At 43.2% G+C, this 27,596-nt stretch overlaps 1 protein-coding gene across 2 annotated transcripts in view; it reads left to right on the top strand.

Moving 5' to 3' along the window:
• LLGL2 (LLGL scribble cell polarity complex component 2) overlaps positions 1 to 27,596 on the top strand; it is a 50,173-nt gene that overhangs the window by 5,156 nt on the left and 17,421 nt on the right. Inside the window, exons 1-12 of one of the 2 annotated variants that reach the window (XM_034790062.1) lie at positions 7,525 to 7,675; positions 7,984 to 8,089; positions 15,588 to 15,685; positions 17,077 to 17,158; positions 18,485 to 18,600; positions 19,336 to 19,494; positions 20,916 to 21,078; positions 21,274 to 21,406; positions 22,363 to 22,417; positions 22,678 to 22,832; positions 26,502 to 26,719; positions 27,240 to 27,307. In XM_034790062.1, coding sequence (XP_034645953.1) covers positions 8,015 to 8,089; positions 15,588 to 15,685; positions 17,077 to 17,158; positions 18,485 to 18,600; positions 19,336 to 19,494; positions 20,916 to 21,078; positions 21,274 to 21,406; positions 22,363 to 22,417; positions 22,678 to 22,832; positions 26,502 to 26,719; positions 27,240 to 27,307 — 1,322 coding nt within the window. In that variant the 5' untranslated portion in view covers positions 7,525 to 7,675; positions 7,984 to 8,014. Of the gene's footprint in view, positions 1 to 7,524; positions 7,676 to 7,983; positions 8,090 to 15,587; positions 15,686 to 17,076; positions 17,159 to 18,484; positions 18,601 to 19,335; positions 19,495 to 20,915; positions 21,079 to 21,273; positions 21,407 to 22,362; positions 22,418 to 22,677; positions 22,833 to 26,501; positions 26,720 to 27,239; positions 27,308 to 27,596 lie in introns of those variants that run through there. The other variant, XM_034790061.1, reaches the window with a different exon arrangement.

The following is a 27,596-nucleotide window of genomic DNA, read 5'->3' as shown; positions in this document are numbered from 1 at the left end:
CTCAATAGACCCACCATATTTCTGGCCTAAAAACATTACAACATGACTCTCAAGATACCATACCTTCCTTCCTTTCCTCAAGTCACCCATTTTATTGGGAGAGTGTACCAAGAGCTCTGCATCACGTCCAATAAATTTCTCTTCATAACATACTTTTCGAATGAAAATGCTTTTCTGTGCTAGAGCATTTTGAAACCTCATGTATTCCAGTGTTACCATAACATAGAGGGTACAAAGAAACCTTAATACATGAGGTTTGGACAGAATTTCTGGACTCAGAAGGATTTGGCAGTTTTTAGTAGTTTGTAGCACTGTGCTGTGGTAGTGTATGAACTTGCATGATTGACTTGAACATTTTTCCTTTACATTTCAAGGTTGCCTGGGAAACCCATCTTGGAAGCTTCAAACCTAGTGGTGTGTGTGTGGTAGGAGGCTAGAGGATAGAGCACTGCCTGCTGTTGCATTTAGTGACTGATTGGTAGGTTATACTTTTGACTGTTTAACTTCTGCAGAATCATAGAAGTTAAAGTAGACTTGGATGGGAGAACCTGTCGAATCCTTCAGTCCTTCTTCTTGCTAGTGCAGAATTGTTCTTTACAAGACACTTCTTAGCATGTTGTCCAGTTGTTTCAAAACAAAACAAAAAAAACCCTCCCAAGTGATGGTTCTCCACCACTTGAGTTTTCCTTGCAGTCTAATAGATTTCACTTCCAGTAAAGTTTTCCTGATATTCAGCCTAAACTGTCCCTCCTTTGACTTAGGCCTGGTCTACGCTGGGGGGGTGGGGAATCGATCTAAGTTAAGCAACTTCAGCTACATGAATAATGTAGCTGAAGTCGATGTACTTAGACCTACTCACTACAATATTTTCACTGTGGTGAGTCGTCTGCTGCCGCTCCCCCGTTGACTCCGCCTGCGCCTCTCGCGGGGTGGAGTACAGGAGTTGATGGGAGAGCACTTGGGGGTCAAAGACACGATAAATCGATTCCTGCTGGATCGACTGCCACCCGCCAATCCGGCAGGTAGTGTAGACATCCACTAACCACTACTGGATTAAATATCTCGTTCTTGGAAGGTGGTCTGGAAAAATCCCTGCCTTGTGTCAAAGACTTGTAGGCTAGAGTGGCATCTCTGAGATCTCGAAGCTCTTTACATTCTGCACCTGTTCCTTTATTTAGACCTCTCGGCTGCTTTGTAATACTGCAGAAGAGTGGGCAGTATCTCACTTGGCAACCAGTTGTTGCTGTAGCAGCTTGGATAAAAATAGATGGTTTTAAAAAAAAAATAAAAATATTTTGTTTAAATTTTTTTAATGTAAATTAAATAGGTTTATTTTAAAAAATAAATTCATTTGAAACTATGACAATGTATGTTAAGGCCTAAATTTATTCTAATCTATGATCTACTAGTTCTAAAATCTTGAAGGACATTGTTTCTCATCACCATCAGTTCATTTCACTAACTACAGGTAATGCTTCCTTTGTTTAATAAATCCATTTTAAATGCAAAACATGTTTTGATAAACTTTTATGTATTCAGCACATTTAAAGTAGATTTATTTACTTAATTAACCAACTTTGAAATGCTGTGGGGCTTCTGGCATTTTTAATTGGATTTGAATTCCCATCCAAATAGAGAAGAACAGAAGTACTTGTGGCACCTTAGAGACTAACAAATTTATTAGAGCATAAGCTTTCGTGGACTACAGCCCACTTCTTCCGAAAGCTTATGCTCTAATAAATTTGTTAGTCTCTAAGGTGCCACAAGTACTCCTGTTCTTCTTTTTGCGGATACAGACTAACACGGCTGTTACTCTGAAACCATCCAAATAGAGCTTGACACAAGGCACAGGTCAAAAAATTAATCATCTAGTAAATAAAAAATGCATTATTCACCATTTTCTAACATCATAAAATGTAAAAATTAAGAATCTGAATAAATGTAAATTAAGCTATATGATTGCTTAAATAAATGGGTAGACATACAATATATCTTCCTGGTTTGCAATAAGAAGCCCCACATTTAGTGTAAAGGCTATATTTAGTTGCAATTCCATCATGGTTTTTATGGTTAATTCTCATTAATTGATAACTATTCTTTTGTACAAGAAGTACAAATGCAAAATACAATTAAAATCAGTGATCAAGGTTTCCTGCTTACTGATTTAATTCATTATTAAAATTCGTTATTTAAATTGCTTTGATTTAAATCAGTCCACCCTGAACTTAGACGGTAACAGTGCCAGTGATGACAACTTGAGTTTTAGAATACAGCAACGGCTTGTATCACCAAATTATATTTATTCTTTTTCCATGCTAAAAAGTGGGAAATGGTATGCTTAAGCTCAGTTACCATTTCGCACTTGACCACCTCTAGCAGATTTTATTATCTGTCCCTGGAGAGTTGTGCTCCCTTAAACACAGTAACCTTAAACATTAGTAGCTGAGTGCAACTCTCTTGCCCTCTAATGTTAAGAGATTATTTTAGAGATAAAGAGTAGCTTTCCATGACATTTGGTGTGCTGACTTGGCATTCATATACCAGTAGTCCAAAGCTCCGTAAAGACAGAACGGATGCTCACAACAGCATGTGAATTAAGTGGGTAAGCATTGTAGAGAAACTTAAGGCCTTGGCTACACTGGCGCTGTACAGTGCTGCAACTTGCTGCGCTCAAGGGTGTGAAAACATGCCCCACCACCCCCCGAGCGCAGCGCTGTAAAGCGCCAGTGTGATGAGAGCCTGCAGCGCTGCACACTTACTCGCAGCGCTGCAAGCTACTCCCCTCGGAGAGGTGGAGTACATACAGCGCAACTCGGCAGCGCTGTGAATTCCCGAGTATAGCCAAGGCCTGACAGACAGAAAGGTGAAGTGACTTGCCCAAGGTCACATCAAGTCAATGGCAGAATTGGGAATAGAATTTATACCTCCTAACTTGCAGTTTGGTTCTCTTTTCTTCTGGGCATGCTCTCTCTCTAGGAGAATATTACCTACAATGGTCTATCTTCTCTTTGAAATTCCCCTCCCAATAAACCACCCACTAGAGTCTATCTCAGGAGTCATTTAACCAGGTTTAAACTCTTTTTTTTAAAGGGGGCTACACACACCATCTGATTCTCTGGAATTTTGAGATGCATAGAACTGTCATTAAATGCTGGAACTTCTAGAAGAAATCAGCACCTTTATTACAGTGGCGATCATGAAAATCTGGTCTCAGGCATATCTACCCAACTCTTACACCGTTGTTCCTGTTCATGCAGTGGCATAGGTGGGGCATTTGCTTTAGCTTTTCTTCCTAAACATCCCAGCACTTCTACCACAATTGTGAACAATGTCAGAACTGCTAGTGTAGACTGGCTGTTGTCATCTAACCTTGCTGAGAGAGAGTCTACTGTAGCATTCCCACTATTGCTACCACTGGCAGAGCTGTATTGGTCCTAGGAATACTGGGAAACTTTCCGTAGTGTAGAGAAAGTCTAGTACAGATGAGGCCTTGTTGGCAGTTGCTGCAATAAGAGTAGTAAATCCTTGTGGTGTAAACAAAGCTTGGCTGGGGAGAAGAAGGGCTTGCTGTTGCTTATCCTTTTTAACAAGAACAATGCCTTACTGTTAGATGCATAGATAGAAATCTCACATGGGAGGATCCCTTTTGGGTAAGGGGAAGAGAGGGGAGAGAACAACAAGCAGGAGACCTGAAGCCTTGAAATCGCTAAATGGTCTTGATATGCCCTAGAGCATCTTTGAATTATTTGCCAAGCTTTGAACTGTTGTCAAGGGGAGAAGTTGGAAGGGCGACTTAACCTGGACAAAGGCTGTTTGGGAAGAGTACTCTCTCTCTCCCCTGTTCTACACCCTATCCTGTGTGCTCTGAGTAAACACGCATGTAAGTTGCATATGAACATTCTGGCTTCTTCGCTTAAGTATCAGCCTGTTTTGAACCATGTGGCATATGTGCCTGTTGTGAATTTTTGGCATCTAAAAGTCTGTGTTTGATGCTAATAGCTGTCTGAGTGTCTGTATTGAGTGGAAACAGGATCCTCTCACAGCTTGGACTCGCCCTGCCATACTGTGTGAGCAATGAGTAATAGGCTTGTGGCTGAGTCTAATTGAACGCAGCGGAGGAGGGCATCTCATAATATTTGTCTGAGCATAGAGCCAGGGACGCTAAAGGAGCTAGCTTTAAGTGGCCCATTATGAGCCTGGCTGCAAGGTGGTTTGTCTGTCACATGTTATGTTTCAACTTGTTCCCAGTCAAGATGGACTGGAATCTGGGGTATTGTTACCTGCAGATGGACTGACCTCAGATTCTCTTCAGCTGAGAGGCAGACTTTACCCAGAGAAGATGTAGTGCTGCTAATGAGCATGTAGCTTCTGGTAAGAGGCTGATCTTGCATTTTCTTGTAGGCTTTAGTGCCCTGCAAAATACAACAGCATCAACTCCACACAAAGCAGACATGGTTTCAGAGGCTCCACCCTGGCTACTAGTGGCCACTGCTACTACCTCATGCTGTCTGCAGTGAAGGGTATTTGTGTTTATGTTCTATAATTGCAGAGCACATTGGGCTGCAGTTTTTTGTAAGACATCAGAGAAGGGCATTTGCGAGAGAAATTGGGCTGGCCAAAAGGAAATGTGCACCTGTGAGACAAGATGATACAGATTATGTGGAATCGTCATTCTTTTTGGCAAATCTCCTTTGACTGCAGCATGCATCAGTTTACATGGTGATGTACCTTGGTGCCAGTTGCTATTAGATTCCTTGATGCCAACTATTATTAAGGTTCCTTAGTTGGTTTAACAGGTCAGTGTGGGCTGGATTGTGAATGCTACCTCTCTTGGCATAAGCATGTATAAGCAGCGTGTGTTAGATGCAATTAATCATTCCTAAACTTTGTTACAGGACATGGGCAGCTGTATTTATCTATCCTTTCAAAAGAGCCCCCTCTTTCCTTTGCCTTCTTGCCTTTGTTTACTGTGAGTATTTGTCTGTGCTGCCTTGTTGGCACATGGAAGTCTCCTTTCCCCATACTTGTAAAACCAGTTACTTTGAACTAGTTACTTGAAGTTTCTGTGTGGGTTTTCCTGGTTTCACAGGCCCAGGATATTGATTGCCAAAGACACACCCTTTCCCATTTTTACTTTCCCTGTCAGACTAAGGCCATAGTTACTGCATATGGGTGTGATACTCTTTCCTTGCATAGCACAACAGGTTGTCACTTCTACAGCAGCTTCTCACTTCTTCTTAGTATATGCACAATGTGCCTCAGGTGGCATGTGACCAGGATTCATCACCGAATTTGGTCCGATGTTTGGATCATTAGCTTCTCTGTCTTGGGTACTGAAAAGGAGTGCAAGGTGAACGCTGATCCATGGACAGAGCCATGTACTGAGATGTTTCTCTCTTCTCTGAGAATTGTATCATGCAAACCTGATGAAAGGATTTGTTACATGGGCTCTAATCTTAGATTTATTTGGTGTAGGTTTTCGGATCACCTTGCAGAGACTTTGTTTTTTAAATGTGTTCCTGTTTTTTGGCTAGGCTCCTCTCCCCTTTTAGTTTGATATTCCCTGCTGTCAAGGTTTCTGTGTCAGACAGCTAGGCACCATTTCTTCACACCTGCTAGTTCTCTGATGGCTTTCGTTTCCACCCAAATCATGCAAATATACCAAGCAGCTCAGGTTTACTCTCCCTTCTCTGGCAGGGGGGAATGGATAGGGAAGAAAGCATGCAGGAATGAGAGTTGGAAAGCTGTATGCTGTGTAGTTGTAGCTGTGTTGGTCACAGGATGGTAGAGATAAGATGTGTGAGGCAATATCTTTTATTGGCTCGACTTCCTGTTGGGGTGAGAGACAAGCTTTCGAGCCACACAGAGCTCTTCTTCAGGTCTGAGAAAGGTGCTCCCAGTGTCACAGCAAAATGCAAGGTGGAACAGATTGTTTTGCATAAGTAGTTAGCTCATATTGTAAGAGACCATTCAAGGAAAGCTGATGATTAGGTGGTACCTGCTGGTATCTCTAGATACTGGGAGAGCGAGGAGATCATGGTGGGTTCCTTTCTTTTTGTTTGTGCACCTGAAAATGTACTGTGTGCTTGGTTAGAGATGTTGCAGGCTAAGCTCTGGGATTGTTCTGGGGCTAATTGCTATAAGCCTGACTTTCAGAAGTGCTGAGCACTCATAACTCCACTGAAGTCAGTAGAAAGGAGGTGCAGTGCTTGGCATCTCTGAAAATCAGACCAGATATTGCTGTGATCGTAATGATGCTCTGAGTTATTCATGGACTATCTCAGCCTGCTCTAAGCTCCTGTCAGAATCTTACTGATACATCTGCCTGATCCATCCCTTTGCTCCCTCCTTCCTTAACCAGTCCAAATGGTGCTCCACCCAAACCGACCTTCCACATGCTAGTAACACTGAAGTATCCTAGCCCCTAGTGGCAAGTGTAGGCGCAAACCCAGGACTGTACATTGGGATTACACCTTGATATCTGCAAAAAGAACAGGAGTACTTGTGGCACCTTAGAGACTAACAAATTTATTAGAGCATAAGCTTTCGTGGACTACAGCCCACTTCTTCAGATACAGACGAACACGGCTGCTACTCTGAAACGTTGATATCTGACATGCAGAAAAGACAGCTGTTCGCTCACCAGAACTTGCTGATTTTGTCAGTTTTGTACTTTTAGTTTGCTGTTTAAATTTACACTTCTGCTGGCCTTGCTGGGAGGTATAATAAAAACCCTGCAGGAATGATTGGCTGATTTATGGCCTTTGGTTGATGACCTCATTATTGACAAGAATGCAGAGATGGATTCCCACTTGTTTGTATAGAAGTGGGATAATAGAAGCACCAAGAGGCTGCAAAGGTTTTCTGCTCCTTCTCAGAGCTCATTGTGGGTGAACAGTGCTTTCAATTACCTGTCCAGGTCAGATATTGGAGTCAAATGTCCCAGGCCCCATGTAGTCTGGGGCAGAGAGATAAAAAATAACTCTTCTTCCTGGCAAGTTCTGACACTCATTTTAAATGTTCTGGAAACTATCGCACTATAAATTCCCACCTTGCTCCAAATATGTACACACCCCTTCCTTGGGAAAAGTCCACACCCTAGGTCTGAATCTTCAAGTTCTGCCCATTCACCGTACTCCTTTCTGTCCTGGGGAGTGACATAAGGTGCTACTTTTACTGCACTGGCTGAATACTAGACTCCATATCCTGCTGTCCCAAGTGTTATTGCTGGTATGCTAGGGCAGGGCTTTTTATTTCTGCATTGAGTGCTCTGAGTGGATCATAAAGTTTTGGTGAAGTGATAGAATTACAAGGTACAGAGAACTATACTCTCTTGTAGCACTGCACTGAGGGACAGGTGCACTATTCTCTTTCCCCCTTCCCCCTTAGTAGAGGATTAAGCTTGATGTTTTACAAAAACAGGCTAATAATTAACATAACTACATTCCAGGCAACACCAGCTCCTTATGCTATACCCATAATGCCAGCCTAAAATGTTTACTTTCCCCTCCTCAGCTCAGTAGCCATAGGGTTATCTGGAGTAAAAACTGATACTAGTCTATGCTGCCACCAACTCTGGAAGTTAGGTGGCTTTTTGAGCTGGTTTCTTTAAACATTTATCTGACTGCGGTAGTATCCTTTTGCGTTCTGTCACTTGTCATCTTTCTTGGACAAGGTCAGGTGAAGAGATTTAAAAAAAAAGGCAAAGTGTAAACTGCACTGTTTGTTTTTTAAAAGCCACAGGGATTCTAGAATTGAGCAGCATGAAAAAGGGATTATGCAAACCAAATCCTACTATCTGGGAAAATGTGCTGCGTGGTGTTGAGTTTTAGTCCCTGTTAACTCCCCATATAGCTGTGCTGTCTCGTCCTGGCCTGCTGAATTCCGTGTTACTTGCTGAAACAAAATAAAGGACCCAATTCAGATTAATTTTTTACACTCTAAAATCCCACTTGTTTAAACATGGTTTTGCTTTTTTACTAGGTTTCTGGTGCCAGGTGGTTAAAGAGGGAAAATGAGAAGGTTTTTGAGACACGGACATGATCCCGTAAGAGAGAGGCTCAAGCGTGACCTTTTCCAGTTTAACAAGGTATGGTGGGCTCTTCAAATGAGCTTTAAGGGAAACCAGCATGAAAGAGAAAATCTGTCCATTGTCACTGAAGGGAGAGGAGGGAAGGTTCATTCAGGTATGTATGGAAAAGCTAGCTACAACAGAGGTGGATTGCCCTCATATTTGGTAAATCAAAGCTGGGTTTTTTTGCAGTCCCTCTGATACAAACATGTTTGTACGTGTGCATGTCTTAAGTTCACAGGCCATTCGTGGGTTTTGAGATACCACATTCTTAGTTTTAGGTGTGTGTGGTTCACGAGAAAACAGATTACTAACATTTTCTCTTTGAAATAATCTCCTCACTCCCTCAATGTGACTATAGTCCTGCTGTGACTAATACACAGGACTTTCACAGTGTTTTGTGTCTTTAAAGTGCTACACGTGTTCTCACAACACCTCTATGAAGAAAGTAAATATTATTCCCGTTGTACCAATGGTGTGGCCTGGGAAAGGACTGAGACAGAGAAGCTGTGACTTGGCTGAAGCCACTGAGGGTGTCTCAAGAGCCACGATTAGATTTTAGGAGTCCTGTTCTCAGGCCATACTTCAGTTGGTTAATGCAGAAGTGAGTACATGGGATTCAAATGGGGGAGGCTACAAAGGCAGCTCTTGTGGCAAATGTGATTGTGCTGTTGTCCTGCCAGTTCTGAATTCATACATCCAGGTTTTTGTGAGGGTTCCATTCTCTACAAACAGGGAACAGCTGTGTCTGAGCACTGGTATCTACCCAGCACTTGGAGAGTTCTGTTTAGTTAGGGAACATTGGCCTTGGCTACACTTGCGGATTCACAGCGCTGCCGCGGCCTTAGGTTTTGGCATGTCAAAGGTTATGGCTTTGAGGAGCCAAGAGGTTAAGAATATTTTCTGTTGCTAGGGAATGGTCCTTGTTAAAGGTGCAACATGAAGGTGGAGCTTCATGAACACTTAAGTTCCTGTTCTTTAGCACTTTCATGAATTTATTCTTCAAAAGTCCTCAAATATAATGCTGGATAAGAACTGGTCTGGGAAGGGACTAGTAACCGCTCAGATTCTTTATCTAATTTCAGTTGGGAGTCTATAGTATCTAATCAATGCAGTCAGATTGTATCTCTTATGTCTGTTAATCATATTTAAGTACTACACGTGTTGCTTGTGAGGGCTAATAGTGTATAACACAAAATCTGGTTACAGGACACAAGCTATTCCCATGATAGTTCTTATTGCGCGTTCTTATATAAAGGTTAAACATGAATCGATTTTGTACATCTAAATTCATAGTGCTGCTTATATTAGTGGGATATGCTGATGCAGTAACTACAAGTAAGACTATGTCTACACAGCAGCTGGGAGGGTGCTTCCCGGTGCAGGTAGACAGACATGCACTAGCTCTGCCTCAACTAACATGCTAAAAATAGTAGTGTCACTTTGGTGGCATGGGCTAGCTGCCTGAGTACAATCCTGCCCGTGCATGTCTGCTTATCAGTTTGAGAAGCACCCTCCCCAGCTGCTGTGTAGACCTGGCTGCTCTAACAGATTTGTACTACAAAAATAAACAGGAGCACTCCAGTGAATAAAAAGAGAACAATTTCTTCTCTTGGGGCTGAGATGTATCCTCCTCCTTCCCTGATACAGAGCTTGGCATTCTATCAGTATGGGCACAAGTTAGTCCTCAGTTTGTCTAACTTCTCTCCATGCAGGGATGTATGTGCAGTACATCAAAAGTTGAGTAGTGTAACTACTGACTGATTAGTGTAAGGGAAAAAATTGAGAGGGCAGTAGACAGTATATTTTGGTGACAAAAATAGAATTCCCATATAATCTGGGGCACTGTCTGTTCCTATTTTGCTGGCATTAGTATATCAACTGGAAACCCTACATTTTTGATGGGCGAGAACAAATTTCTGGGATGTTTCCTTGTACAGCATTTAATTGTTGAGCTGTCCCAGTATCCTCTGATGCAGAAACCAGGCAAATAGACATGGTCCCAGAAAGTATGATCTTCCCATAAGCACTGGAAAGGAAGAATCATTTGAGGAAAAGTGATCTCCACACCTACAGTGTTGTGGTCCTCCAATTAAAATAGTGCTATATATTCTGGGATGCTTTTTCTTCCCTTAAAATTTGTCTTGTGTAGCCCAGTCATCGTTTGAATCCTCCCAGCTAGACTGCTTCGAGAGAGCCCTATTTCATTTGGTGGGGTTATTGGACTGTGGCTTTGTGTACTGGTCAATATGAATGATTACAGCTATGGAGAATTTTTTTTTTTAAACATTAGCTTTGTCTCCTTCTCCATCCCAGTTTAGCTATATCTCCCTATTGAGGGATTTTTCTCATTTTAGACCCGTATCTAACTGCATCACACGTGGACCTGGCTGCTTCTTGCTCTTTGTTCAATATTGGATGTAAAATTCAGTAGTTCTGATGTTGGTAATTAGCAGTAAATCACTATACCTACATACTCAAGTAATGAATTGGCTATGAGGGTGTAATCCCATTGAAATCAGTGGAGTTGCATCTGCTTATGCCATCAGTGAATGGGGCTACTTTAAGGACATGCCTCCTGCTTAACTTGATGTAATTGTTCAACTGGGATTTTAAGCATTTTAAAGGCTTATGTCTCCCAGCTTGGTTCTCTCACCTCCTCCCTGTTCTGTCTGCGCTCCAGAGTTTACCTGTTGTCAGAAATTGAACAACCCAGATAATTTTGAAGGACTGACCTGTGCAGCCAGGCTAGCTTTCCAGCCTCTCTCCTATTAAACTCTTGTAACAACATGTGCTCTTTAAATAATTGCCTTTTCACATTCTGTGTGGATGACTTGGCTTTGCATACCTCTCTATGTATGACCAAGAACTACCTGTACTTGTATATACCTGTTGCAATAATCTGTTTTTAGCTCAATAGGTAGTACAGAGTGAAAGGTTTGTGTACTTGACAATCTGCTTTTTAAAAAAAGTTCATCCTGCTTTTAGCATAATATCTGATACATTTGGCTCAGTCCAAATCCAAGACAAAACATGTTCAGACTGGCACTGTCTGATTAGATGATAGGTAACACATAGGTGAACCAGCCTGTCCTGCAGCTGAGTTGCAAACTGGGTTATAGTAGAAAAGAGATTACCTCACCCACCTTTTCTTACCACATTGGAAGCATTCCGTTTAATTTATGGCAGAGATGTGCGCTGCATTTTTCCTTCTCTTCCCACCTCTTGCTAAGTGGTGTGATGGATGGTTGATTTTTAACTCGCTGAATAAGGAACTATGTCAAACAGATTTAACACCCACCGGCCTCATTGTTGTCTTCAAAGGGAGTATTTAACAAAGATGCAGTTCCTTTATTTTGCATTGTCATAAAATGTCTAAATAGGACTGCAGGGGAGGGAAAGGAGGAGGAACAGCTATGGACCCAGTTCAGACAGCTTCAGTTTGGATTGAATGAGCTGTTTGCCCATTTCTTTCTTGCAGCAAATATAGCTAATGTGAAACACCTCTGTTCACGAATGCTGCCGACACTAGGCTTCCTTTTGCCCTGAACTTGAAACTGGTTTTTGCAATTTTAGGAAAATGAAAATGAAACCTCCTGGCTCACCTAAAAGAAACAAAAAGGTCCCTTTTTGAGAAGGGGATGACATTGCTGTCACACCAGTACTTTATATGCACCACTAAAAGGCTCTATTGTACTCTCATCCTCCCTTCCCCCACTAGAGGTTCACCTGCTGAACAGGTTGAAGTACAGGCTGCTGCTTCCATCAGCCAGATATGAATGAGGGAAAACAGGGACAGCCAAACAGCTGCTGCCTTAGTTCTGACTTCACTGTACTATTTGCAAGGAGAAAGAAATCCGCAGAGAGATCTTGATTAATCAACGGAGAGAAATCTGTATGCAAAGTCACACCCCAGTTCCAAAGCTGAACACAGCAACAAACCTGCCACAATGTACTTCCTGCCGTCTTGCCTACACTAGAAACAACAAACAAACCTGGAAATGCACACCCCACACCAGTCATCAATGATGCGTATTCAAATAACTTCATTTTATCCATTTTCCCCTCCTTTGTCTGTACATTGTCACCATTTAAATTGCAGGCGCCTTATCTTGCGTTTGTAAAGCAACAGGCACACCTGCAGTGCTGTAAAAATAAACCCATTAAACTGCAGCTAACTGTTTTGCACTTGTTGTGGGCAGGATATTCCCATATCCTTGATGTGCGTTAGGATTTTTATATATGCAGCTGGGGGAGGGGAAGACACGTGAACTGCATTTCCACTTTTTATGATCAGTGGCAAGCAAGTGTCTATCTTCCATCCATTTCTTTGCCCTTGGGCCTTGAGCTCTATTAAGTGGAACATATTTAGAAACCGAACAGGAAGAATGTGCTGGTAGAATCCTCATTTTATTTCTTGAATCAGGAAAATTTGGGAACAAAGACAACAAAGCTTGTCACTGCTGTTTAAATGAACAGCATCTAAATGGTCGTCTTTACAACCTCTTTTACAGCACAAAAATTACTTGTGTTGTATGTAGCACAGATGGAAAAGAGGTGAGTTGATTTTAGAGGTCATGGAATCCAGAACAGCATAGCTGTATCTTTTACTTTTATTGCGAGGTTGAAATGAACCCATGTGATAAATTGTCATTCTAGACAAGATGTAGATATCAGTTTTACCAACAATTGGAATCATTTCTGTGCCTGATGCCAGATTATACTTATCCTAAAGTTACAGAAATCCAGGGGTAATGCATTTGTGGTACCTAGTGCTGTTTTAATATGGTAGAATACCACTGAGATGAATCAGCTTGCCTTCTACCTCCATAAATGTGGGTTCAGATGTGACTTATATCTGTTGTACCATAAACGTTATTAGCTTAGAGTTGTGGTTGAATGTTACTGAACTCAAGGTTTCCACTGAAGACACCTTCACCGTAGGTGGTATTAAATGGAATAACTGTTTCTCTTGAATCACATGTGAGCAAACCTTATTTAAAAATAAAACTCACACAGTCCCATTACTGAACAGAATCAGTAAACTGAGGCCTTGTATACACTATGGGGGGAGATTGATCTAAGTTACGCAACTTCAGCTATATGAATAATGTAGCTGAAGTTAACATAGATCTACTTACCGCGGGGTCCACAGTATGCGATGTGGACTGGAGACGCTCTCCCGTCGACTCCCCTTGCGCTTCTCGTTCAGATGGAGTACAGCAGTCAATGAGAGCGATATGCAGTGAATTTAGCAGGTCTTCCCTAGACCCGCTAAATCGACTGCCAATGCATTGATCACTGCGTGTCGAACCCTGGTTCGTGTAGACAAGGCCTTAGTAATTGGGGGAAATGGGAGAATATTGTATATTGTTTCAAGGTATAGATTTAAATGAAAACTTAAGAAATATTACAGCCCCGAGATGCCACATTTCAAGTGATAAGGATTCAAACTGTCTTAAGCAGAAAGGAGTATTTGTCCTCAGATAATACTGAGCACCTCTGTAGCTCATTGTACTGTACAGTACTTTATGTACAGAATCAATCCACTTTAGGATGGAGCAATGCTTCCTTTCTTTCCTACTGGTATTGGATTAACCAAATCAGGTAATTGAGGGTTGGTAGAAAGTGTTGCAAGGACTCATATCAGTGGTCCTTTATTCCAGATTTATTCCTCATGGTTACTCTATGAAGCTAGTCCTGTATCAGGTGCCGCTAAGGCCTTCGCTGCCAAACTTGCTCCTTGTGCTGTTGCCCACATTCCTCTCTGAAGGACATGTTTGGATTCCAGGCCATTTGCTACCTAATCTTCAGTACATTTAAAAAAGAAGGAAAAAAAAAAACACTTGAAATGTTTCGCCCTTCCCTATGGCTCATGGTACCTTTTTTGAACTCTTGATCACCTCACAAACAGAGGAAACTGACTGTACACAGAATAAACGAATGGGAGAGCTCTTCAGTTTGAGATGGTGCTTCTAGCACTAAGGCCCCATCTACTAGAAAAGGTTTGTGTGTATACTATACCAGCAGGAATGCTAAAGGAAATGCAGTTTATACCAGCAAGAATGCTTTTGCTGGTATAGCTTATGCCAGTTCCCTTACCTCAGAAAGGACCTTTTTTGCCAGTATGATTGCATGTTCACTAGATCTTTTACCAGAGCAGCTATATCTGGTAGGGGTGGGATTCCCCTCCCCCCACATTCCTAACTGACCTAGGTATGCTGGCACAATTTCTAAATGTGGAACTAAGTAAAGGGGCATTCCATTTGTTCTCTGACTTGTCCTGTGGTCTGTTCAGAAATGACTTCCCCTCTGGAAGCGCACAATCTACAACTCTCTTCAGATCTAATTGTAGTTACTATCTTAAGACCACATAATGTTCAGATATCCAGGGTTTGGGCCAACTGTACTACTGGCACTTCTGAAGAGACTAGAATCTGAGCTGTTTCCAAATTGCAGTAGTGCCATAGTTGTTGACTGCACTCTTAAGACACGGTTTACTCTGTAAATACTTTACATAGGTGGTTGTATTCAGTAAATTTCTTACCTTCCTAGGTAGGTACTACATATCCACTCCAAATTGTGTGTCTTGGTCTAAGCATGTATTATATGGCAGTCACTAAAACCAAACAAGCTGCTTTTTGTGCTCTTATCCGCTAGAGTCATGAACATCTCTTAATAATCAGTAATAGAGCCTCTCTGAGCTAGTTTGATATGGCTTGATCGGTCCCTAGATACCATGAATAAAACCCAGTGTCCCCTGCTATGTTTGGGAATTGGATACCATATTCACCAGTTTTTCCAACTGCCCTGTGGGACGTTGCCTTCTTGGCTGGTACGTTGAGTCCATTCTGGGCACTTGCCATAAGGCTGCTAGCAGGAATTGATATACAAGCTATACATAAGAGCGTAGGTGGTGAGTTATATGAGCCCGTGGTGCCTGTTCTCCACCAATATTCAGGAATGTGGGCCCGGCTCCACCAATGTTTGGGCTTATATTTTCAGAGCCATCCTGCCCATAGAATCGACCAGGGCAACTACCCTGGGCCCCATACTTTGGGGGGCTCCACACTTCAGGGGGACGCAGGGTCCAGGGTGGCCTAGGGGGATAGCAGGGGCCTGGCGCTGGCAGCAGCAAGCGACCTGGCCCTGCTCTGCCCACGCCCCACCTCTTCCCGGCCCTGCTGAGTCCCCTCCTCTCCCCTCCCCTCCCCTATTCCACTGGTTCCTTGTTGTGGAATATTCCTTTGCCATTTCTGTGGTAGTGAAAGTTGCAGTATTTCAGTGTTTATGCATCTGTACTGAATAACAAGCGGATCTTGGTAAGTCAATTTGACGGTTATTGACCGAGACAACCAAACTTCTTCTGTGGGAGCATCTTTTGACTTAAAACATTATCCTTGAACATGCTATATTTGAAACAACTAAACCATATTTAATTTCTGGCTTCTGCCCGTGTATGATGCACAATGCCCATGAAACTACATGTCCTTGAGGTGTGTTTTGTTTTCTCCAGACTGTAGAACATGGATTTCCCCACCAGCCCAGTGCATTGGGATATAGCCCCTCTCTCCATCTTATGGCTATTGGGACCAGATCAGGAGCCATCAAACTGTATCCTTTCTACACATGTGATTCACAACTTGCAGTGTCAGGTTGGATTCTTAGATTGTCTGGAGCTTTATCTGACAAACAAAGTTAAGAACTTCACCCAGTAACCTTTTGTTTGAGCTCTAGCACTACTTTTAGAGAGATGGTTAATTACTCTTGCTTAATTTTGCACCTTATTTCTAGTCTGTAGTGGAATATATGATCTTCAAAAATAAGCGAAGTACATGGAATCCGCCTAATGAATCTTGTCTTCCCTTATCCAGTTTTATATGTAGTTTTGTTCATAGAATGCATTTAACACATTTGTATGCATTATATGGAAGCAGTAAAAGAGGGTGAAGTGAATCAATTCCTTTTAGAGAGACAAGATGGGTGAGGCAATATCTTTTATTGGACCAACTTCTATTGGCGAGAGACACAAGCTTTTGAGCTTATACAGAGTTCATCTTCAGGTCAGACCTGAAGACAAGCTCTGTGTAAGTTCAAAAGTTTTTCTCTCTCTCTAACAGAAGTTGGCCCAATAAAAGATATTGCCTCGCCCACCTTGCCTCTCTCATATCCTGAGACCAACATGGCTATAATAACACTGCGTACAACAAATTCCTTTACCAAGTAAGATCATATGTGGAAGATCAGAATAGATGAGCCTAATGATGCTTTCTGGCCTTAAAAGCTAATTGTCCCTTATTATAAAGGCCAAGGCTATCTTAATACTGTAAAGTGGGGGAGGGAGATTATATTTTACTAAATACCATCTCAAAGGTTGAAGTTTAAGCCATAAAGACATTCTGCTTCCTGGATTAGTCTTCATCCAGGACCCTAAAGTCCCCCAATATTGGGCCAGAAGTAAAACATTTGAAGGTGGTTGTTTGTCCAGTCCCAGGATAGCGTGTATTGTGTATACACAAAGGCATTGAGAGGTGGTTCCCATGACACAAGGCCAGCTGAGTTTGGGATGAAAGAGGTGTGTCACTCCAACCCAGAAAGGAAAAGTTAGAGCTGTCTATGCTTGCTTAATCATTTCCAGCACTGTTTGTGTTCAGAGAGGCTGAGCTCTGCAGGAAGGCGTTAGCCAATCTGTAACCAGGAGACAGATGGCTAAGCAGGGATTGAAGTGTGTGGGGAAACCACTAATAACCTTTGGAGAAAGCAGGGTCCAGCCACCCTTTCTGCATCTCCCCCAAACTACCAAGTAAAAACTCCTGTACATGCTTTCCATTGTTGTGTGCACACTAAACTCAAACTAGGCATGTATGGATTCAAAGGAGTCTATGATCACCACTGACTCCACTTGGTTTCTAACTAAATCTCATCTCATTTGCTAGCAACTACTCCTCAAGTGATTGTAGCTGTAGGTGATCTTTAATTCTGTTGATCCTCAACAAACGTTTCAGATATGGAGCTCCTGGGGTGGAGTTTATGGGTTTACATGAAGAAAACAATACCGTCATGCAGATACACTTTATTCCCGGCCAGGTGAGTGGAATTCATTTACCTCAGAGTGAGTGTGTGTGTGTGTGTGTGTGTGTGTGTGTGCGCGCGCGCACGTTCACCTCCAGGCCCTGAGTTCTAGAATCCCTTTGGGCTGTGTAATGTCTGTGTTCTACAAATGCTGGGTCTGTGACAGGCCTCCCCAGTGTTGTTCATTGTGCTGTAAATAGCACCCATTGTCGTGAAGATGTTAGTCCTAAAAATAGAGAGAGCAGCGCCTTTTAATTGAGCTCAGAAAGCACCTGGTGATAGTGGCAACAGGATTAGGATAGTTGCTGTTGCAAGAGGCTTCCTTTTGTATTGCATCCTGCATTTCTGTAGTGGGATCATACCCATTTTCCTCTGTGCTGTGCAGTGCTCGCCAGATGAAACAGCAGCTGCTGTTCAGCAGGTTTCATCATTCTTTGGCCTGACGTGCTTTGGCTAACCTAGCCACTTTTAAGCTTCCTTCCTTAGCTCTTACATGGGTGGCTTCACCACTAACTAAAAATGGGAAGATAAAATTCCCCAGATGCCTGTTGGCTTTCTAACTGCCCTCCTCCTCCTCCTCTTCTCCCCCCCCCCCCGCAACCTGACTAACTAGCAGACCAGCCTCTTTACTGTCTGACTCACCCATTTGGGGAGAGCAGTGTTGTATTATGAGAGGGTGTGAATTCTCTAGATAGTAAACCACTCAAAACTTAATGGTATAAACTGAAACTCCCATGGGGAGTATTACATGGTTGTACCAGGTGTGGCTTCAGCAGGCAAAATGCTTCATTTGAATGTACAACTGGCAGGGTTGGGCTCATAAAAGGACTCTGTGGCACCACCCTTGAGAAGGAAGTTGGACGCAGAGAATGCAAGATGAGTTGTGAAGTGGAATACACCAGCAACTCCCAAAGCAGGGGTGTGGAGGGGTGTGTGCCCACTTCAGCAAACCATGAAAGATGTAAATACTGTGTACTAGCTACAACATAGCTCTCTGAAATAGGTATCAGAGTGTGGGACTTCCCAATTGATGAAAGTGCAGCTAACATTGCATCCTTCAAGGATCAAGCCCTCATCCCTCCCTGCTGGTATATTGGATACAGAAGCAGGCAATAAATGCTTTTAAGCCTGCAGGCCATTCTGTGTAGTCCCCAAGTCCTTTACTGCCTGAGTCAGCAGAATTCTCCTGAATACAACTGTATAAGCCTGCCACTCTGTGTGACTGGGTCCTGAATCCTGCATTAACTGAGATAATCACTGAACAGCAGTGGTTTATTGCTTGACTTCGTGTACTGCTTTTAAATAGGTTGCTTTCTTTATGATCATGTCTCTTGATTTTAGTGCCAGCTGGTGACACTGCTGGATGATAACAGCTTGCATCTCTGGAGCCTGAAGCAGCGTAGTGGGGCATCTGAGCTGCAGGAGGAACAACGCTTCACACTACGAGGGCCTCCTGGGTAATGTGCTCTAATATTGCTCTCTCTCTTCTTCCTGTGCCACCCACACCGGAGCTTATGAAATGCACTCTGACATGGCTTAGTTCAGTGCCCTGACTTAAAGCCCAATCCACTTTCTACTTAAGTCAATAGGGGTGTTTCCATTGATGCCAACAGGATTTGAATGAGGCCTCATCTGAATACAAAGGTGTACCAATTTAAAGGTTTACTTTTAAAATACATTTAGTTAAATCTGTGCAACTCTGTGTACTCTCTTAAATCAATTTAAACCTGACATATCTGTTGAGCTTACCCCTGTAACTAGTCTTACATCAATAAGTGTGTCCATGGATTTAACTAAATCATTTAAAACACAGTTTAAAATATCCCAGTATTTCTAGTTAAATTTTTTCCAGTCTCTGGACAACTTATTTCTTTCTGCTTCTTTGGGTAGTTAGTCACTATTAGGGGGAAACTCATCTAACACACACAGCTCTCTATCAATGCATTTCTGGATTATTTTTAGGTTTATTTTAAAGCTGGTGTTCTGCTTCCAAAAAAACCCAAGATCCTGGCTCAAAGCTCCATTTGTCCAGCAAAATGCCTACTGAATCTCTTGCAAATGGCTTATGGGTAAAGCAGGGGTCAGCTTTCATTTGCGGCTCTATGGAGCTGTTTAAATTAATACCATAGCTGCTTCTCTCTAGAACTGATCTCCTTCACAGGCAGTTAACTGGTTTCTTTTTGCATCCACAGATCTCCTCCAAGTGCCACCCAGATAACCGTTGTCCTTCCACATTCATCGCGGGAAGTTCTGTACCTTGGCACTGAGAGTGGCAATGTCTTTGTGGTAGAGCTCCCATCCTTCAGACTGTTAGAGGATAGGACCATCACCTCTGAGGCAGTGCTGCAGCGGTGAGCAAATGGGCCTATTGACCAATGGGATTTGTTATGTATAAGCATGACAGTCAGAAGGGGAAAGTTTGAGAGTGTTGCACTTAACCAATTTTTTTATTCCGGCTTGTACACTGGAGCCTGACTTACATTAACTGTTACAGGCTGCAAATGTTGGATGGTGTTGGAGGGACACATCCTTACTCTGGGCCGTAGTTTATCTGCATTATACAGATGGTATTTTCTGGTCAGGAATAACCCAAGACATTCATAGCAGAGGCGCTGTAGAACATTGCAGAACTATGTAGGGGAAGCATTTAGTAGGCCTGCAAATGCTGTGCCTGTCTCATGATTAAGGCTACAATTTTGTCATGGATATTTTTAGTAAAAGTCATGGGCAATAAACAAAAATTCACAGAAGCTGTGACCTGTCCATGACTTTTACTAAAAACATCCCTGACAAAATGGAGAGGCAGGAGGGTCCAGTACCCCGTCCCGCTGCATGCAGCAGCTGGGAGCTGTGGCCTCCACTCCTGTCGAGGGGTTTGGAGCTGGGGGGAGGGGGATCCCCTGCCTTTGGCAGGGGATGGGAGCTGGGGGGAGGATCCTCCACTGCCCTGTGGGGCTGGGGAACTCCGGGGTCCCCAAGCCGCTGCTGCAGTGCTCCAATGTCATGGAGGTCTCTGGAAGTCATGGATTCTATGACTTCTGCAACGTAAGTGCCATAACCGTAGCCTTACTCCTGATTTATGTATCCCGGTCTCGCAAACAAATATTAAATTCATTTGAAGGCTTAACAAGGCGTTTAATTTTTTTGTATGGGCAATAGGAAAGAGGTGGTAACTTACCCTGAGTTTCTGTAGACGTGGGCAAACATTTTCAAAAGTGCCCAAGGTTCCTACGGCACTTTGGATGCTTTTGAAAATGTTGCCCTGATTCCTTATGTACCTGTAATCTTTTGAGGTGGGAGTCTCACTAAAAAACATTTTTGGAATGCGTTGCTTCCGGCGCTGGCTGTAAGCACAAACAGTTGGCTACAGGCTTGTGTCAGCTTCATCCCATTGCCTGTGGCTCTCCTCTCCACTCCTTCCCTGCCTCTGTCAGTGGGACTGGAGAGGGAGGTAGCTCACATCCTTTCTACACACCACTTTGTGGGTTTCCTTCTGTAGATTTCATCATAGGCATCTGATTTCCCCTTCTGTTGGTGGGACTGAGCAAGGAGGTCCTCTCATTTAGAGGCTCCACAGTAGCTTCCTTGCTTAATGCCCTGCAAATCGTAAGGATCTTGGCTGTGTTTGAAAAGATACCTTGCTTGTTCTCACCCTTCTAAGAGTTTCACCTTCCCTGTCATTCCCAACATGTTTCTCTCCCATACTTACACTGTCAATGTGGCTGTCATATTCAGGTGCACGTGGATTAATTTTTCTCCGCATTTTGCCCAGGGTGCCAGAAGACTATCGTAACAGGCGGTCGTTTGAATTGGTGGAAGCTTTACGGGAGCATCCCAGGAACCCTGGCCAGATTCTGATTGGATACAGCAGGGGCCTCATTGTCCTCTGGGACCTGCATAACACAAGAGTGTCGCACCACTTCCTGGGCAGTCAGGTATTAATGATGGCTGAAATCATTGGGCATGGGGAAGGTGAGCCCCCCTCTCTTCGGGATTCTCTGAAGAAATACAGACCCAGGAGGTGCAGGGAGAGCCAACTTAGTTATTTCCCTCCTATGATTGTATATTCTGGTTCTGGAAGGGTTAATGATTCTCTGGATATCAATCATTCTGTCTCTCTTCCTCCCTAGCAACTGGAGAACCTCTTTTGGCAGAAGGATGGCCGTCAAATCATTAGCTGCCATTATGATGGAAGTTATGCCCAGTGGCCAGTATCCAATGATAACAGGCAGCCTGAGCCCCTGGAAAGCAAAGTGCCTTATGGTCAGTATATGTTTGATAGAAACAAACTGCTTCTGTGCTTAGGCTTAAACTGTTTTTGTTGAACTGCTCTTAAATTCAAACTCACTTCAAGCCCCTGTGGGATCTGAGTCAAGCTCTCCCCTGGTGTGTAGTCATGGCAGCGCAATGCAGAGCTGTTGACCCAATGGGCCTTAAACATCTGAATTCAAAGGGGTCTCTTAAATCCAGTTTGCTTTGCCTTTGAACTATGCTGAAGCAAGGATGCCTAACTTGATGTCTGTACTGAGCATAGATGAGCTGGAGGTAAAAATCCGTGTACAGAAGCATAGCTCAGATTATCAGGAAAGGAGCCTAGGGATTCAGTTTTATTCCTTGTTCTGAGTCAGGTGTCCAGCTCTTCTTTAGCAAGAACCAAGTGACTCCTCTATATGAGCTAAGTGGATTTCTTTTCCTGTCTGTTGCTTGAGTGCTAAAGAGGAAGTGATGCCTCTTGTTGGCTGAAACTCCTCAAAAGAGGATGACTTCTTCCTTCTGCCATATGGAGGCCTCCATATTGGCCTGACCTGACCTTTAGAGCTTACTATCACCCCTGCATTAACCAGAAGAGAGTGCTGGAAATTGAGGCACTTCTGGGGGACAGCTGGCTTGTAGTGCAGTGCTCCTAGCCCTTGCCAGCCAGGTACAGCACATGATACTTCTGTCAGTGATACAAGTCAGCTACCCTTTGGCCTTAGCCACCTTTGCTCTCCTAGAGAAAGTACTGCTTCTCTGAGTTCAGCACAGTGAGGTGCCACTGCTCCACATACTTTTCAGCTCGTGTGGCCCTACCAGGCATTTGGCACTTTCCTCAATATAAAGCAGAATAATTAAAAAGGGCCTTCAATTTCCACTCTGCTTCCCCTCGCAAGAAATATGAACTCCACCTAATGTAAGATTCATCTTACAATTGTGGTAACTTTGTAAATCTGTCATCCTAGGTCCTTTCCCTTGCAAGGCCATTTCCAAGATTTATTGGCAGACGACAAAGAATGGGTAGGTTCTTGGTTATTCATCTCCCTCCCACCTACTGTTCACAAGAGATGCTTAAAATAATAATAGGATTGTGTGGGGGGAGCACAAGTTTTCTTGTAATCCATTGCTGACTACACTTGTCTCACACATGTAGCCCCTTTTGAGTAACACTGTAGGGAGCCTTTGTCAAACGTTGGAGCCTTAGACTTTCTCAGTTAATAAGTTTCCGGTGAAATAGATAGACTCTAAAGAGAGCATAAACGTGTGTCTTTGTTTTTAAGGCTACCTTACATTATATTCCAAGGAGGGATGCCCCGGGCTAGCTATGGTGACCGGCACAGTATCTCAGTCGTCCATGGCAGCCAGCAGATTGCCTTTGACTTTACATCTCGGGTGATAGACTTCTTTGTCATCTGCAATGCAGATCGTGCTGCAGGTATGTGTTGAGAAGGTGCCCCTTCTCTTCTGAAGAGTAAGGGGTAGCCTGGAGTTGCTCTGTGGGTGGAGATTCTGGGTATGACAAGTAGCAGCTTAGATGCAAAGCATTGTTTTGCTTGTGTTGAGCTGTTTTGTAGCATTGTAAACGTCTAAAGATGCCATTTATAAGTGAAGTGTTAAATACTGACAGCAGTGATGGGTCAGCTACAAACTTCATAAGCACCCACTAAAACCACTTGTTATATTGTTGTTCGTGCCCTTTTCAGCTCATGAAAACAGAGCAAGGTTGGACATGGGACATGATTAAGATATGAGATCCAGTTCTGAATATTCCAATTAAGAGACAGCTCATCAAAGGGGACTGTAATTAAAAAAAACAATCTCAGACTGGGAGTGAGTGGCTTTCTTAATTACTGTCTGGGTTTATGACATGAGGCTCCATGTAGCATATGAACAAAGGGTAAGGTTACAACTAAGGGTCAGTAAACAAAGCATTTTATTAATTCTCTGCTGGCCAACACAAATGTTTACATTTTTTATACCGCTTAGAAATGACTCAATCGTATTTGTTCCACCATCTCCCAATCAGCATGTCCCATAGCTTCTCCTATTCCTGCTAGCAATGTGGACCTTAGTTATTTTAAGTTACAGAAATATACAGTAAAAAAAGATGGTTGAGTGAATTAAGTGCCTCGAGGGGTTTTGTGGGCAACTCTCTCCTGACATGTGCTACTTAGCCTTGCTAGGTTTTTCAGTTTATGGTGGTCTGTAATACAGAGAAGACTTCCGGTTTTAATAGATGGATGTCTTGGAGAAGCAGACATCTAGTTTGGAAACTTAAACACTGTAGCTGTTTCCATGTTTTCCTGCAAATGGCTTGAAAGGATTAGTTAAGATGGACTTTAATTGCTTCTTTATGATGTATGATGAAAGCAGGAAAGATGTTTGTCACTATAACCTTGTTGACACTAGACTGCCTATTCTAGATAAGGCTACAGTGTCTTCCAGGATACACAAGACCTGAATCTCTTATTTTAAAAGACAACCTTTCAGTCCTCCTTTATACATCATATAGAAGCACATGAGCCAATTTTTTTAACCTTGCAGGTGTCTGCTCTGAGATGCTGACAAGAGAATATATTTAAAGTTGGAATAACCAGAGTTCTAGTGTCACACTTGACACTAAACACAATTCCTAGATGTGAATTAAGAGCCTTTAGCCTGAAATAACTACAAGCTACCAAACTTATACTGCCCAAGAATTGAGCCATCCAGTTTGCATGTGTTTCTAATGTGTGCACCCAGGAGCTGTTAGAGGAAGCTGTAGCTGCAGCACTTCAGACCAGGAAGTTATTTAAAATTAAATGTCATGTCTGTGGTCAGCAAGCTTCCTTGTGGCTGAGTGCCTAATACGAGTGGCTCTGCCCAGCTCACGTCATGCTCCCCTTAGGGTGTTCTTCATGATGGAAGTAGAGAGGGATGGTTGTATCCCAAAGCCACTTAAATTAATGAGTGTATAGCAGCATGATTCTAGAAGGCAGTTCTTCCCCTTCTTCCCCCCCCCCGCATCTTCAGACTGAGAATACTTTTTAAAAAAATAAACCTGCAGATTGGCTGTCCCTGTTTGTTTTCAGTTGTTGGTGGGTGGATGAGACACACATGCATAACACTCTATTGCCTGTACTGTTAGACTGTGCATGTACAGTGTACTGCCCATATTGTTAATGCTGTACCAAGGTGCAACGCTCACTATATTTATATAGTGCTTATAGGTGCATGGTGCTCTATGGATGTACAAGAGACTGGGTTGCTGCCCTGCAGAGTTTGTCTAAATTAGGCACAGTGAAGGACAGCAGACTGAGGAGGAAAATAACAAAACGCTTAGCTCTTTTAGCTATATCGTATTTCTCCCCCTCTTCCCCACCCCCCCCGACTGAGTCACAGAAGTAATTAGCCTAAGGTTGTTCAGCAGGCCAGAGCCAGAAGTATAATCCAGATCACCTGACTCCCAACCCAGTGTGAGGTAGAGAAATAATTCACTTGAAGCAAATATTAATATACTGAGTGTCTTGTAGGGTTTGTTTAGTAGATTTTGTTACTGGTGAGTCTTATACTTCAGATGGTCAGACAAGTGAGCAAGAGGTGAATTTAAGGGTGGAAAACTAACCCAAATAGAGTTGTGAGCAGAGATATGGCCAAGGAGAGCTGTTTAGGGTATAAGTGGGCATGGTTACCATGCGTTGATGTGTTCATTTCATTAGATTTCACATTGAAATAAAGTGTACTTGTGTAGTTTTTATGATGCTTTTTAAACAGCTGAAAAACCTACATTAATAAATAATTTAGATTATGGGTAGAGCCCAACTTTGGTTTCTCGTCGGTTGTAACGTGGCCACCTTGTAACACATGCAAAAGCATGAATATCGGGGTGCAGTGAAGGGAGAGGAGCCCAGAGGGCCCATGACCATCTGACAGAGTGCTGTCTGGGCCCTACTTACATGAGTGGCATTGTGACCCTGTGCACCCAGCCAGCCCCCTGTGCTGATGAAGGGCTGTCCAGGCCAAAGTCGAGTAAGTGGTGTTGTGGTGCTGGTGCGCAGGATTGCATTGCTACTCACATTTGGGGCAGCTAGTAATCTGAGCCCCCTCCTTAGCAAAATTCTGGTTGTGCCTCTGAGTGTTAATGTCGTGTACAGTAATACAGAATGCTACCAGTCTCAGCTCTGTGGTTGCATTAACAGCTTTTTGTATGTAATTGATAATTGTAGTGCCGTTACCGGTATAGACATGCTCTTTTCAAGCAGTGCAGATGGCACAGCACACCAGAGGCAGGGAAGCTTCAGATGTCTGAGAGCTGAAATGTAAACATTTGTCAATTACAAGTAGCGCAGCATTTCCCAGAATCTGCTGCATTACTGCTTTTAAGCAGCTTAGCCTTGAGGGACTGAGGTATTAACATAGCACTGAAACAGTCCTTGCCGGGGTGAATACATACCCATCCATCCCAGGTGTTATTAGCTAACTGTAGGTCAAAGGCCTCTTTGGGTACATCTACATTGCAATAAAAAATCCACACCACTGAATCTCAGAGCCTGGGTCAGTTGATTTGGGCTCACAGGGTGTGGGGCTAAAGATAGCAGTGTAGACGTTCAGGCTGGGGATGGAGCATAGACTCTGACACCTTGCAAGGGGGGAGGGTCTCAGAGCCAGAGCCCTAATGTCTATGCTGAAATTTTAGCCCCAGAGCCCGAGCCCCACGGGCCTGAGTCAGCTGACCCAGGTACAGCCACAGGTCTCTTATTGCAGTCTAGACATACCCAAATGACATTGTTGACCCAATCTGACTGCTGCTGTGGCCGACCCTCTGCAGGACTTTCTGTTAATGCTGCTAAGGTTTTGTCAAACTTGTTGAGAGCTGCTGTTTCGCGTTTCTGGCTAAATATGCAGGTTAGCCCAAAAAGGGTAGAGGAGTATTTATTTACTGCTGTTCACAATCATGTTTGTGGGGAGAAGCGTCATGGGAATATATTTTCATTCCTATTCTATAGGAAGCTTATTTCTACTTTTAGAGCAGATGTAGCCAATTTTGTGATTAAAGCACTAGGTGCACTATCAAAAGCCAATGAATAAGCCAGTTGAATAGTTTCAATGCATTTTCTTTGCACAGAGTTTGATGACCCCTCTGCTATGGTGGTGCTAGCCGAAGAAGAGCTGGTGGTAATAGACCTGAAGAGTGCAGGCTGGCCAGCAGTCCATCCTCCGTACCTGGCATCTCTCCACTGCTCAGCCATCACCTGTTCACACCACGTCTCCAATATCCCACTGAAACTGTGGGAGAGGGTGATCAGCGCTGGGAGCAAGCAGAACTCTCATTACTCAGCTATGGTATGGCAGTTGTAAGCATGCACCCATTCACATGCACATAACATTCTAATGTACTCAGTAGGTATCTTTTTTCTGCCCGGCTGGCTGCAGAGTGCCAAGTGGCGCACTGTTGTGGTTAGTGGTAGTACTGAGAAGTCCTGCTCCTAAAACACCATTGACTTAGTAAAGACAACTGTTTGGAATTCAAAATGCTGTACTTAGTTCTCCAGCTTTCATCAGTTTGTTTCCAGCAGTCAGTGCTAGCAAGCAAAGCTGCTTCTAAACCAGAAGCTCTCAGCCACAGCAACTTCTTAAAGAGGAAACTTGACTATAACAACTCCTAACTAAGAAAGTACAACTGATGAGATCAGAACTAGTACATCTACTCTTAATCCAGACAAAGGCTAACAGAGTACACACAGAGATGCGCTTTCCTTGTAGCTCATGCTTTCCTGTTCTCCTCCCCCTCTATGGCATGCTCTGTTGCACTCTCATTTCACAGAAAGTCATGGTGTGGTCTTCAAGAGTGTTTTCTTTTTAGCCATGGCCGATTGACGGTGGCACCAACCTGGCTCCAGATCCTCCCCAGAGGGACCTGCTTCTTACAGGGTAGGTGCTTTAACTGATAAAAATCAAGGATTCCTGCCCAGTATTTACCCATTTTTGAACTGCATATGTTCCTGTCATAAGGGTGTCACATGAATAGACTTGACTCCTGAGTTCTTTTCTGCAGAGAGGTGGTCACCATTTCTTGAAGCTGCACTGCTGACATTTAAAGCCTGTGACCTATAACATGATGTCAGAGCAGTTAAGCCATAACTTGTGTGACAGGAAATCATCCTGTCTTTGATCATCCTGAAAAAACTATTGACCTTTCCCAAGACTGACTAATTCCAGT

The sequence above is a fragment of the Trachemys scripta genome, chromosome 14 (genome assembly GCF_013100865.1).
Source record: "Trachemys scripta elegans isolate TJP31775 chromosome 14, CAS_Tse_1.0, whole genome shotgun sequence".
Lineage (NCBI taxonomy): Eukaryota > Metazoa > Chordata > Testudines > Emydidae > Trachemys > Trachemys scripta.
This window is presented reverse-complemented; position numbering and strand designations above follow the sequence as displayed.